Here is a 14,565-nt window from a genome sequence, read left to right on the forward strand (position 1 = left end):
CATAAAGGGTTATGATATTTAATTTTTCCACTTTTAAAAATGAATGACAACTAATTGGATAGATTACTGATAATAATAGGTCTGTGAGATTAATGATTAGATATTAATCCTTTTCCATACTCCATTTTCCACTACATACAAATAAATAACATACGTTACAATGATACATTTTGTTTTCACATTGAAGAGATACAACTGAATGCAAAAACAAGGTAAATGGTAGTGGAATAGAAATATCCAGATGTCTCCTTTTTTAAATGAGTGGATGCAGGGAAAGGCATCAGTGGCTTTTATCAAAATAATACAGAGCTGACTAAAGGACCAGAGTAGAAATCAAGAAGAGTATTAAGGAATGAAAACACCTACATGCCCACTTGTGCCAAAGAACTGAAGGCAGAGTATTACACAATTGGGACAAGGCCGTAATTAAGAGGAAAATGAAAAGTAAAAACAGAAAGAAAAAAACACAACTGTTACTATTATAAGATTCTTAAAAATGTAAGAATAATCATAAAAAAAGGACAGAAAATTATGAAACAAAAGTTATCAAGTGTTAAGAAAAGGGCTGGGCGCAGTGGTTTACGCCTGTAATCCCAGCACTTTGGGAGGCCGAGGTGGGTGGATCATGAGGTCAAGATATCAAGACCATCCTGGTCAACATGGTGAAACCCCGTCTCTACTAAAAATACAAAAAATTAGCTGGGCTTGGTGGCGTTTGCCTGTAATCCCAGCTACTCAGGAGGCTGAGGCAGGAGAATTGCCTGAACCCAGGAGGCGGAGGTTGCGGTGAGCTGAGATCGCGTCATTGCACTCCAGCCTGGGTAACAAGAGTGAAACTCTGTCTTAAAAAAAAAGAAAGGACAGAGGGGTATGCAGGTAAACCAATTATAAGCTCCAGAAATAAGAAAAATTAATTTATATACATCCTAGACTGGACACAATAAAAGATAAAGTTAGTAAATCAGAAGATCACCTACAAAGGAAAAATAATTAGATTGACAGCCGACTTCATACCAGAAAAAATGAATGCCAAAAGACAATGGATTTTATTTCTTAATAATAGGGAAGAGTATCATCCAGAATATATTTTAGTAATGATCACTAGTGAGGCAAGAATAAGGCATAATCAAATATTTAAATTCTAAATATTGAGGATGCTGGTAAATAACATCTCTGTCTTTCAAGCAAGAGCAAAGCATATTGTGTGACAATAATTAGAAAAATGGAAACAAAATATTTTCTTTACATCCAAAAATATATCAGAAGACATGTCAAATATATAGTCAATTTTATTGTTAATTGAATTAAATGGATTTCCCAAAACTCCAGAATTTTTCTGCAGAAGACAGAATTATAATTCAGGTTTCCCAGAAACATACTCTTAGTTTTATGTTTGAATGCAGGGGTTTTATTCAGGAGAGCTTTCCAAAATAACTCCTGTGAGAGATGAAAGAAGCAGAAATGAACAGAGGAAAATGGCAACCTACAATAGAGGTGCATCAGAGGAAGTGAACTCTAGAGATGAGGAAGACCCTTTTGGGTTGTCCTAGTTTGAGGCAAGAAGACCAGATTTTAATATTCCTGCAGCTCTTCAGGAGAAGGTGTGACTTAAATAAGGCAGTTCTCCAGCAAAGGACAATTTTCAGAAAGTGATTTGGCTGAGACCCACTGGGCTGCAATTTTCTCAGTGACTATCTCTGACTCAGTTGTTAAACATGATCTAGGCAGAGTATGGTAATATTCAGGTAAATTTAGTATTAATGAGTATAATACCTTAGTATAGAAAATGTGTCAATTATACTCAAATAAATCTATAAATTAGAAGGAATCTCATCCAATATTACAACAATTTTTGTAAGCCTGGTAAATCTCATCTTAAAATATGTCTCTAGGATTAAAAACCCAAGAATATGTGTGTCAACTTTGAAAAAGAAGAGCAAGTTGTGTCACAAGACATAAAGGCTTAGTACAAAGCTAAAGCAAACTTTATGGTTGGCATGGGAATGGATGAATAGACCAATGGAAATGAATAGCAAGGTCAGGTATAGAACTATAACTCTGTGTTATGAATATTGGAAAGCTGAAATTATTTAGTAAATGGCATTGAAAAAATGCAGGAATATGCATGCACACCTTTTACAGCAGTGGACAGAATTCATAAAGTTCAAAGATCCAAATATGAAAGGAAAAGCTGTAAAACAGGTAAAATAAGGAATATCTTTGCAACTTAGCAGTTAAAACTACATTTTTAAAAGGTACAAATAGTACAAAATATATGGCAAAAATATCTGTTGACTGTTAAATATTTCTTTGTATTAAGGATTTTATAGAAAAGGTTAACAGGTATATGACTACTATTTTCAGTGTCTAATTTAACAGAGCTTAATATCTAAATATAAAAAGATCTCTCTCAGGTAACCCAATGAATGTATTAGAAAAATAATATAAATATGTGGTTCACAAAGATGATGCCTAAATGGGCAAGTGTATGTGAAGAGATGCTCAGTTTCCAGATGAGAGGAATGAAAATGAAAATTAAGATGTCTTATGGCTATATCAATCAAATGACAAAAATTAGAAAACTGGATAATGCAAAAGGGTTGTCACCAATGTGGAAATTCTTACGTACAGTTGCTCAAAGTAGAAGCTGGTACAGTCATTCTGGAAAGAAACTTATCAGTGTTTATTAAAGTAGGTATTTGAATACCCTATTAGTCTACAAGCCCATTCTTGGAAGAAAAAAGATACATATTTTTGGATACACACACACACATATACATATACATACACATTTATATTTTGGTATATATATATATATATTTCTGGAGACATATATATCTTTTTAATGTGAATATATTTCTAGATATGTATATATATATGTATGTATATGTGTGTGCATATATGTGTGTGTATATATGTGTGTGTTTGTGTATATATGGATATATATATGTATATATCCAGATTATTTTAAATATAGCCATCAAAGAATATATACCAAGAAGTTTGTTGCTGTATTATTAATACACATTTAGAGGCAAATTAAGAACTTTTTGATATTAAAGAAATGAATAATTGGTTGGATATATATTATGGAACACAATTCAGGAAGCAAGAGGAACAAATTAAAACCAGGCAGAAAATGGATATATTTAAATAATATATTATTGAGTTTAAAAATTAATAATACCAATTAATAAAATTAGTACCAATTTATTTGTGTTCTTAGTTGTTTCTGCTTTAGGCTATGACATATTAATTGGTATCAGACCAGTATTTCTGAAGAAAAACTTTTTTATAAAACCTGGATAAAATAAATCAAACAACTATTTTATTAGTTGGGAAACAGGCAGTACAGGACTATGATCACTGAGATAAATGAAACACATGAATTCCACAGTCACTTCAGGTAACAGCTTGGAAACACTTTCTGGACTACAGCAGAGGGAAGGGAAGCCCAAAGAGAGCTCAGTAGTTTCTCTGAGTTGAAAAGAAAGAGAGAAAGGAGTGTTCAGAGTTGCTGAGATAGCTGGTATTTACAGGGTAAAATACTAGAGGGTTGCAAAAAAATGGTATAGTGGTCTCCTTCAGACTTTTGGCCAAATACTAAGCTCTGTATATAGTGTACTATGAGATTCATTGAGGTCCAGAAGGGAACAGCTACCCAAAATATCTAAACCGAAAGGAAACTCTAGAGACCATCCAAAACTGTGAAACATTGGAGTTCTTACCTGCTACAGTGGAGAATGTCCCAGACATTTAGTTAAGACCATGTGAAGTTAAATTTTAGGAAGGGGTGACTCTAATCCTAGATTAAAAACTCCTCTAGATCTAAAATAGTAAAACTTAAATATAAGCCTCAAAAAGACCATGTTAATCAACAACTGAATCAACTGCCTGCCAGAATAAAAACTAACAGAGTTTAAAGGATGCTAACAAAATCTGCGGATTCAGCAAATGAAATTACAATGTCCAGTGTGCAGTAAAAAGTTGCTAAACCTTCAAAGCAGCAGGAAAATGAGCCTTGTAAGAAAAAAAAAATCATCACTATAACCAAATCAAGTAGCCTTTTTAAAATTCTTGCCTGCAAATGATAACATCTATTGTAAATACATTCAGAGATTTAAATGTTGAGGAAACAGATGGAAATCTTAATAGAGAAAAGAAACTTTAAAAAATAATAAAATAGAAAATCTAGAAATGAAAACTATTTCACTTTAATTAAAAAAAATTGATGGCTGGACTTAATAAATTAGACATTTCAGAAGAAAAGTGTACTTCTTTAGAAACAAAGCAATATAAACTCTCCAAAATGGAGCAGAGAGAGAAAAATAACTTAAAAAAAATCAAAGTTGGAGTGCTCTGTCAGACAATAGCAGGCAAGCTAATAAATGCATAGTTGAATTTCCAGAAAAGAGATTAGAGATGAACAAAACGTGTGAAAACTAATCATTAAAAATATTTAAAATTTGGTGAGAAATATGAGACAACAGATTCAAAAATTCAACGCAAAAATTACACCTCTGCACATCGTAATCAAACTGCTGAAAACCAATATGAAAGAAAAAAATTTAAAGCAGCTAAAGTATACATAATGTACAGTGGACCATTTGTGAGGATTATGTTTCACTATCCATCATAAATATTGACATCCAGAATAAAGCAGAACATATTCAATGCGCTGAAAGAAAAAAAAGTCAACCTTCAATTCTATATCTAGTGAAAATAGAATTTTAATTTACCACATTAGCATTAAAAGGAGAAAAATTATTATCTCAATATATGCAGAAAATTTTTACCACAAGTTCAAAGGATTTATGGTAAAAAATTCATAGAAAATTAGGACTAGGAGAACTTACTTTACTTGATATACTTAGTGGTTAAAAGCCCAATGTTTTGTACCTAGTATCAGGACCAGGACAAGAAAATCTGATTGGAAAAGATCATCTGATTTTCACAGGTGACATCAACTTGCACATAAAAGTCTTAAGAAATCCCCACTGTTATTAGACATAATAAGTGAATTTACCCAAGGCCACACAATAAAGATTAATTTAAAATATACTACATTTCTATATCTTAGCAATAAACTTTAAAAATTAAATTTAAAATGTTCATTCATGACAGCATCAAAAAATCTAAAACATTTAAAAATAAATGTTTACATTGAAATGCACAAGCCATCTACACTGATAATTGCAAAGCACTGCTTTAAAAAATTTAAGAGACATATCATATTTATAAATAATTTGAAAAACTCAAATTGTAAGAAGTCAATTCTCTCCAAACGTTCGGTACATTCAAAGCAATCCCAGTAAGATTGTTGGTAGAAATATATACACTGATATTAAACTGTGTATGGAAATGCAAAGGACCTAGAATAGCAAATGCAATCTTGAAAAAAGAATAATAAGACTCATGCTACCCTAAATTCAAGACTTGCTACCAATACCCAGTAATAAAGACTTGCTACCAATACCCAGTAATAATTCACACATATATATCTGTATATACATTTATGTATATATATTTATATATGTGTTAAGATACAAGACTCTATCAATGGAAAGAATAGGGAGTCCAGAAAAATATCCTTATAAGGTCAATTTAAAATACCAAACCAATTTCAGGGGAGAAAGGATAGCCCTTTTTAAACATAGTGCTGGACAGCTAGATAACTAACATGAAAAAAGAACCTTGACTCTTACTTCTCATCTTGTGAAAAATGAATTTAAGATGAATTATGAGCCTAAATGTAAAAGCCAAAACTATAAAACATATTGAAGAGGGCTGGCACGGTGGCACATGCTTGTAATATCAGCACTTTGGGCGGCCCAAGTGGGTGTATCACTCCAGGGAAGGAGTTGGGGACCAGCCTGGCCAACATGGCAAAACCCCACCTCTACCAAAAATACAAAAATTAGCTGGTCATGGTGGCACATGCCTGTAATCCCAGCTACTCAGGAGTCTGAGGCATGAGAATCCCTTGAATCAGGGAAACAGAGTTTGCAGTGAGCTGAGATCACACCACCTGCACTCCAACCTGGGCAACAGAGGCAAAGCCTGACTCCAAAAGAAGTAAAATAAAATAAAATAAATAAAAAATAAAACCTATTGAAGAAAACAAAAAGATACATCCACAAACCTGGCAGAGGCAAAAAATCTAAACCAAAATAGTTACAAATCAATCGTATTTCATATTTAAAAGCATTTGCCCTTAAGAAGACACAATTCAGAAAATAAAAAGAAATGAGAAGTCAAACCACATAATCAGAGAAGCATTTATATTCTCTTTCTGTCATAAAGAAATGAAAAGGTGTTCACTTAGGAAAATAATTAAAGCCACTATGTAATGCCATTCTACTCATATTAGAGTGGTTAAAGTAAAAAATACTGAAATTACCAAGTGTTGACAAGTACGCAGAGCAACTGGATCTCTCATGAATTGCTGGTGAAAATGGCACAACCACTCTGGAGAAAAAAAATTATAAGCTTTATAAGCTTGTTAAGACTTTAGTACCTATAAGAAACTTATAAAGCTAAATATACTCTTAATATATGACCTCATGATTCTGATCCTGAGCATTTTTCCTAGAGAAGTGAACTTTATTCAAACAGAAACTGTACGTAGATTTTCATAGCAGTGTTATTTGTAATAGCCAAACTTAACACAACCCAAATCTCACTGAATGGGTAAAAGAATAAAGAAATGATGGTACATACATGCAATGGATATGCAACACACCAATAAAAAGCAAAAAAATAAGAATGCTTTTGACATATTCAAAAATTTCTGTAGATCTCAAGAACGTTATGTTGAGTTTAAAAGGGCTAATCTCAAAAGATTACATGCTATGTGATTTCATTAAAATAACATCCTTAAAATCACATAATTATAGTAATGGAGAACATGTGATTAGTTGCCATGCTTAGGTTGGGGATAGGATATGACTATAAAGGAGAACAAGAGAGTTTCTTTGGGAAGATGAAACAAATTTTTGTCCTAATTGTGATGATACATGAATCTATACATACTAATGCAATACATAATCTGTACATATATGTATACATATGATAAAACAGCATAGAACTGCAAGAAAGAAAAAAATAGTGCATGTGAAAACTAGTGAAGTTCTAATAAGGTCCATAGTTTAGTAATAATATTGATATAGTGTCAGTTTTCTGGTTTTGTTGATCATAATGTGGTTATGTGAAATGTCATTGAGGCATGCTGGGTGTAGGGTGCATAGGGAAGTCAGTGCTATTTTTCTGTGACTTCTGTGGGAATTTTAAAATTCTATGGGAGTTGAGCTTCATGTTTAAGGTCTTTGCACTTTACCGCATGTACATTATATCTTTTAAATATTTAAAGTGACTTCTCTACCCACATAAATTATATAACAAGACATCTGTCTTATTATATAAGAAAAAGAGTTTGTGCAAAGATGATGTATTACTAATTTAGGAGTATAAATAGTTTTTTTTACATAAAGTTAAAAAGCTTTTAAAATCATTCATATGTCTAGATATATTACAAATAATTATGTGGTACATATATAGTATATATCATAATTTTGCCATAATTTGAAAAATATTCTAACAGTTAAATGAACTAAATCTAGATCTCATATATAATATACAGTAAAAAAAGCAAGTCACAGAAAAATATATCATTTTGAAATAATACTCTAAAATGTTTAATACATATGTAGAAAAACAAAATAGCTTGTAAGGGGACTTCAATTTTATAAAACTTGCTTCCTCTCTGTAAAGAAATATCTGGGCAATAAGTTCATAGATAGTTGTTATTATGTGTGCTGTTTTGTATATCTTCACTTCCAAAAGGACAATATTTTTAAAATTTAAATTAATATGTAATAAAATCTTTTTAATAAAAAAAATGTAGAAAAGGAGGAAATTCCTCTTCTTTAATATATGAGAATCTCTTTTTTAATTAAGTTGCCAAAGTTGGAGGTGAATTAGAATCCAAAGGCTTGGAAAGTTCTGTCCCAAAATGTGCATCTCTCATTTAATTGTGATAATATAGTGGGGGCCAGGGGCTGCAAACCTTGTAGGCAGGGCTATAAAAGAGATCTGTTCTGAAAACAAATACCTAAAAGAATTTTGCAAAATCCAGTCTAATAAGTATTTGCCAGTAAGTTGTATGTGATAAAATTCTTATCTGACATTAACTCAAGACCGTTTATTATATTATAGCCATAGAAAATATTGCAGTATTTTAGAATCCAGCATAACTTTTTATAGAATAAATGTTGAATGTGTGATTAGTTATTTTAAGGTTTTTTTTTAAGTTGGCACTCCATATCCATGGGTTCTGTATTCACGGATTCAACCAACTGTGGATTGAAAATATTCAACAAACAAAAAATAACAATACAACAGTAAAAATAATGCAAATAAAAAAGCAATACAGCATAGAAACTATATAGCATTTACAGTTAGTTAGGTATTGAAGTAATCAGAGATTATCTCAAGTATAAGGGAGGATATGCACAGGTTATATGCAAATAATTCTCCATTTTAAATAAGGGACTTGAGCATGCATGGATTTTATTATATGTGGAAATCCCAGAATGAATCCCCACAAATACTGAGGGACAACTATAAATACATTTTATATGATATTTTAAAAATCTGTATATTGTTTACAATTTCTCTCTTTTTTTAATAGTAAGCAGAGAGTGATGTTTAGTTGGGAAGTCAATGTTTTCAAAAATAATATCTAAATATTACTGCATATGGACTGTGCCAGATTCACTGAAAGACATCTAACTAGTCCATTTATGAAATTTCTAGGTTTGCTTTTAAGCTGCTAAATGGCATCATTTTGAAGCCATGTGTTTCTGATAATTTTACTTCTAAAGTTGATTTCCTATGTAATATGACCAAATTAGTAACTAACTAGCTCTTTTCTACTTTGGAAGAAATCGTCTTTGGATGTTAATGACTTAGATAATAATAAAATTTTTGGAAGGTGTTTATTTACAAATGTTTCCTTGACTGTAGGTTTTGTCTTATTTCAGAGAGAGTGGGAATTCTACTTTCTTAATAGGTGTAGTGAAATTATGTCATTACATTTAAATAAATAAACCTCATTTAAAATATTAAGGCTTATAGTCATAAAGCCTCTTTAGTCTGCAGGATGATCCCTTATGGGGTCCACATGTTTTTTATTTTCTTGTTATCTAAGTAGTCTCACCAAAATTGTGGTGTTGCTTTGATATTTCCCCTTAATATTTGACTGGTTATTTTTAAGATTTACCATTGATTGAGCTATTCTAATGAGCTATTCTAATATTAGACATGTACTCTTATATACTATTGAAATCCATTTCAAAAATAACGTATAACTCATACAAATCACAAGTGTAAATTCGAAGCCAATTTTTATTTATTTTATTTTAAAGTTTTCTACCAAGGTTTTTGACAATGTAATTATTATCACTTAGCTAGTTACATTTAAAAAATGATTGACATTATAGAATGGGTTATATTCTGAACTCAGCAAGAGTAATACTTGCTTACTTAAAAATAGTATGTGAAGCATTACATATGTTAATTAGCTCACTTTAAGCATTCCACTGTGTATTTATATTTTAAACATCATGTTTTGCATGATACATATATACAATTTTTGTTTGTCAATTAAGACCAAATCCGGGAAAATATAAATAGATTTGGAAAAATATAAGTATGTTAAATAAATGGAAGTTCATATGTTTAAAAGTAGAAAGAAGGTGGGAAGGGATGAAAGGGTGAAGGGCAAATATCTCAACTTTAAAGAGGATAATTTTTGGATTCTAGTTCCTTGAGTCTTTGTAGCTCATCATATGGTGACAGCTTTTTAACCACAGTGGTGGTTTTATGCTTTTATTTTGCTATGTTTAAGTTTTCTTAACATCAAACATTAAGAACAATGCTTTTTCACAGGATTTCAAGCATAGTGTGGTTTTGGTTAAATCCCAGCTACTTTGAGGCTGCTTTGCTTCCCCTCATGGCATTTCCCCCCATTTCAGAACTGAATCCTAATATATCTTTAGGTAATGATATTCAACATTATGTGCAACAATGTTTTATAGATGAAAAGCAATTAATTTTGACTCTTAGATTCAGTCTAAGTAATAAAAGTTCAAAGGCAATTTGAGATAATTTAATTTTTATATTCATTAAATAATGCCCTGAAATATCTATATATTTATAATTATCCCCAAATTAGACTTAAATATAATATTTAATATTGATAATGGTTGTAATGAGAAGATAAAGATTGTAGCTTTATAATATGCAAGTATGGGATGAAAGACATTTCAGAGAATTTTATTGATAAGACTAATACATATAAGTGACAACATATAAATATTGCAAAAAATAACTGGATATGACATGTCTAACATTCAATTAAGAATTAAGTAGTATACTTGGCAAATAAATAATGTTAAGCTCTTTAAAGTTTCATCAGCTACCTTTGAGATTGATTTTCATCAAAATTACTGTACTAAAATGTTTTCTTTTGTTGTACAGACTCAAATAGCAATCCTCAATTTTATAATCGACTCTTATTTGCAAAAAAATGCTTTGACATAGTGCATTTGTTCTGCCTGGGCAGCAATAAAGGATTGTGGTATCATTTTGAAGAAGGTTGTTTGACAGAGCCTGTTTGTTTATTTGGGGTAATGTGAGCTGCATTCAGAAAATGCCATATTTTGTTTCATGATTGTATACATTCTCTTCCATTGCTCCCAGGCAAGACTTGTAAGCAGAGAAGACACGGATTTAGACCTTTTTTCCATGACCAGTGGAAATGCTTTGTCTGTGAACAGAGAAAAAAAAAATCAGGCACACAGACACTCAGCAGGATCTTCAAGTAAGTTGTGGTTTCCTTCAGAATTAATTTAGAAATCACAAATGAATTGATGGAGCCTAATGCCAACAAGCATTCTTTTACAGATAGGGGGTAGGATGCCAGCAACTTGAATGGCCCAGAAATGTGTATTTAGATTTTTTCTTTCTTTACATGTCCTCTTTTGATATAAACAAAATTAAATTATTTCTAAAATTAACTGCATCAGTTTTTATTTTAATTGTATTCTGGGAATCAATATCTCCTGCCCCCCATACCCTGTGAATCATATTGAATTCTTTGATAATTTAATTCTAAAAGACTTTTTTAGACTAATTGTAAAATGTTAGATTTATATATGAAAATACAATAATTTGGACTTTTGCCATTGATTTAATAGATACTGTATGTAAAGTTAATTTTCAAAGGAAATATTTGTAAATAGAAGAGCTTTAGATAATATTATATTGTCAAAAACATGCTTTCAAAAACTATTTCCATTGGATATGTGAGAGTTTGATTCTGTCTATTAATAATGACTATATATTCATAAATCTGTCACACACAACTATTACCTTTAATTTGGTGTGAAATATATGTCTATTAAATATATAATATATGTATAAAACATATATATATAGAGAGAATATAGAAGTAATGGTTTCAACAAAAATTATATTTCAATTATTAACTAAGAAAATGTAAACATTTAAAAATTGTCAATATCTTCTGCTATTTCAGGAGACTGGAGAGTAATATCTTTCAAAGTCCTTATTTAACCCTAGAGATTTTAAGATACCTTCTAAAATGTTATAGCACATTAGTATAAAAGATGTTTTGCTTAACATTACATTTTGTTAATTTTCCCAGTGTATAATGAAACTCAAAAGTTCACACATATTTATACTTAATTATAATTATTGTTATTTTTGAAAAAGTTTTATTACTCATTGGTATTATACACACACATACACACACACACACAAAATCAATATTTGATTGAAAGTGAAAAATTCAGTGATCCAGATGGTGCTCTCCAGATAAATGAAAACTTCAAAATGGTTCTCTGACTTTCACTTTTCATCCAAGTACTTGACTTAATTAGATTATAATTATTTGTATTTGTTCATACATGCAAGTTCATTTTAATAAATTTTAATTTACTTTTGAAATAATAATTTTAATATGTCTAATTTTTAAATATTTTCCAAGTTTCAAAGACATTAGAGATACTGAATTTTTCTTATATGATTATAGAATCTGGTCATTGAAATGTTGCCCTAGTTAATATAGTTAAGAAATAAATATTTTAAGTTTAAATTGTTCACCTAATATAAATATTTTAGTTGTTAACATAACACACTAACCTTAACTATTTTCAAAATCTATATTCCTTTTCAGAATTAATCAACCTGTATCAATACATATTAATGAATAATGCTAATTGTATGTACTGCATATTACAAACTCATATGATATCACTTTGGAGTATGGTAGGTAAAAAATAAGCAAATTAAGAACAAACACAAAACAAAAAATTGCCTTGTCACATTAGAATTTCAAAACTTCTGTTTATAACATATTACCTCAATGTTAGAACATTAATAGCTCAATAAATCAGCAACTGTTTTCAAATATGCAAGTTTCATCATTCACATCCACGGTATTGAATTATAGATTTTAGAGTACAGAGTTCACTTTTAACACATTCTCTAAGAAGCTGAAATAATGCAATTCTCATTGTAATTCCAGCTATTTGTCAACAAATATTTTTGCAAACACTACTAATCTCTGAATGTCCTTAGTAAGTGAGAATTTAAGGCAAACTACTTTAGAAAATGGAATTTTAATTAAATAACAGAATGATTATGAGTAAGATACTACTTGTTTAATCACTGTAGTTACTAGTTAACTATAACATCAGTATTATATAATGATAGAGTATGGTCTCTGACATCAATTTGGCTGGATTTGAATGAGGGCTTAGTCTTTAAAATAGGAGTGATAATAGAAGTATCTAACTCACAGAGTTGTTATTGGGATCAAATGGATGCCAGTTAGAACACAAACTGGTACAAAATAGGTGCTTAGTAAGCATTCTTTATAATTACCACCTATGCATAGTTATAAAATAAGCATCTATTGGGCTAAGGTATAGAAGTCTCAAGTATCTAGGTATATGTTCTAATTGTTTCAGCTTACAAGAAACCTACTCTTAGTTGCTTAACTGAAATATTTGGCTTAATCTATCATTCGGTAGAAATCAAAGTCTTTGGGCCTTAGGCCTCCATGGCCCTGGGTCAACCAGTTACAACTTTGGTATCTCGAAAGCTCTTTTTCTTTTAGCTTCCTCTCGCTCTCAAAATATCACCTTATACAGCTATTAATAAAATATTTGTTTTAGCTTTGCAAGCCGGATCTAGAATGCACTTTGTTGACTACAGCTGTAAAACTCTTTTTGAGCCTTTGAACTTTTCTAGATATTTCTCTTTTAGTGTTGTGATAATTTTATAGCATGCATTCTTTGGAATCAGAGAAGTTCAGATTTAAAATCCCAGTTCCACCATCACATACGAGTTTTGTGATCTTGGGTAAATTGTTTAACCTCTAACATTAAGTTTATTCTCTATAAAATAGGAATAGTAATGTTTATAACATAGTTTTAGTGAGGAAAAAATGAATAAAATATACATAAAGGATGTGATATATTGCCTTGGGTATTATAAGATCCTGAAGAATAGTACCTGTTGTCTTCATTGTTTGTTGTAGGTTTTGAGATTCTGTTCATCATTATAAAACAATCCCACAGTAGAATTGTCTTCCTTTTCTGTGTGTCAAATATAAGACTAGGAGGAGTATACTTTTAACATGCTATCCATCTCAGGAAATACTGTCTTTTCTTAGAGAACTTTCTAAATTTTCTGTCTCTTTTCTGTTAGTCTTTACTATTTCCTTACAAAAGGGCCAAAGATTAGATTTCTAATATGTCATATGGTTTACAAAGTAATGTAAGAGATTGCATTCTCATTCAAAAATTGCCATTTACAAAATGGACATAGCAAGATATTTACTCATTATATAATATTTAGGCAAAATATTTGATTTTACTAAATGATTTGGTTGACTCAATTTATTTCCTCATTTAATGCTTAAAGTATGCATTGCAATATATAATAATTTTATTGGTAGAGCAACTTATAGCTTTATACATTATCTTTATCTTTTCTCATGCATAATGATTAGTTTTCTTTGGCAACTAACATAAATGAAACTCACGATTTAATTTGCTTTTTACACAAAAAATTGCAAGAAGAGCAGCAACTTGAATTCATCTTTTTTTGTACCAAATCTAGGGATATATCATCATTTATTCTTCTATGGACTGAAACATAAAGTTTAGTTAGTAAAACAGTAAACAAATATTAATATAGTTTTTAATTATTAAATTATCCAAAAGACATTTATTGAATGCTCACTGCTCCCTGCATACCCATGAGTAGTTTCCAGGTGCCTCCTTCTGATTGACTCTGTACTTTCCAGGATATATTCCATTTTCATAGTTAGTTGGGGTTTGAAAACCCACAATACCTCTGTAACAGTGAGTAACCAGACCCTAGCTAAGTTCCTCTTTGGTTATATCTAAACTTATGAAAAATTAGCCCTTTTAATAATGGTATTGAATTTTCTGAATATGGCAGAAAACATTG

The 14,565-nt window shown here is 30.5% G+C and overlaps 1 protein-coding gene across 8 annotated transcripts in view; it reads left to right on the forward strand.

The window, feature by feature from the left end:
* Positions 1-14,565, forward strand: part of LRRIQ1 (leucine rich repeats and IQ motif containing 1) — a 208,868-nt gene that overhangs the window by 178,170 nt on the left and 16,133 nt on the right. For 6 of the 8 annotated variants that reach the window (XM_035257158.3, XM_035257159.3, XM_078338073.1 and 3 more), the window contains one exon: positions 10,762-10,882. In XM_035257158.3, coding sequence (XP_035113049.3) covers positions 10,762-10,882 — 121 coding nt within the window. Of the gene's footprint in view, positions 1-10,761; positions 11,290-12,259; positions 13,909-14,565 lie in introns of those variants that run through there. The other 2 variants (XM_035257160.3, XM_035257162.3) reach the window with 2 other exon arrangements.

Source organism: Callithrix jacchus, chromosome 9 (assembly GCF_049354715.1).
Source record: "Callithrix jacchus isolate 240 chromosome 9, calJac240_pri, whole genome shotgun sequence".
Lineage (NCBI taxonomy): Eukaryota > Metazoa > Chordata > Mammalia > Primates > Cebidae > Callithrix > Callithrix jacchus.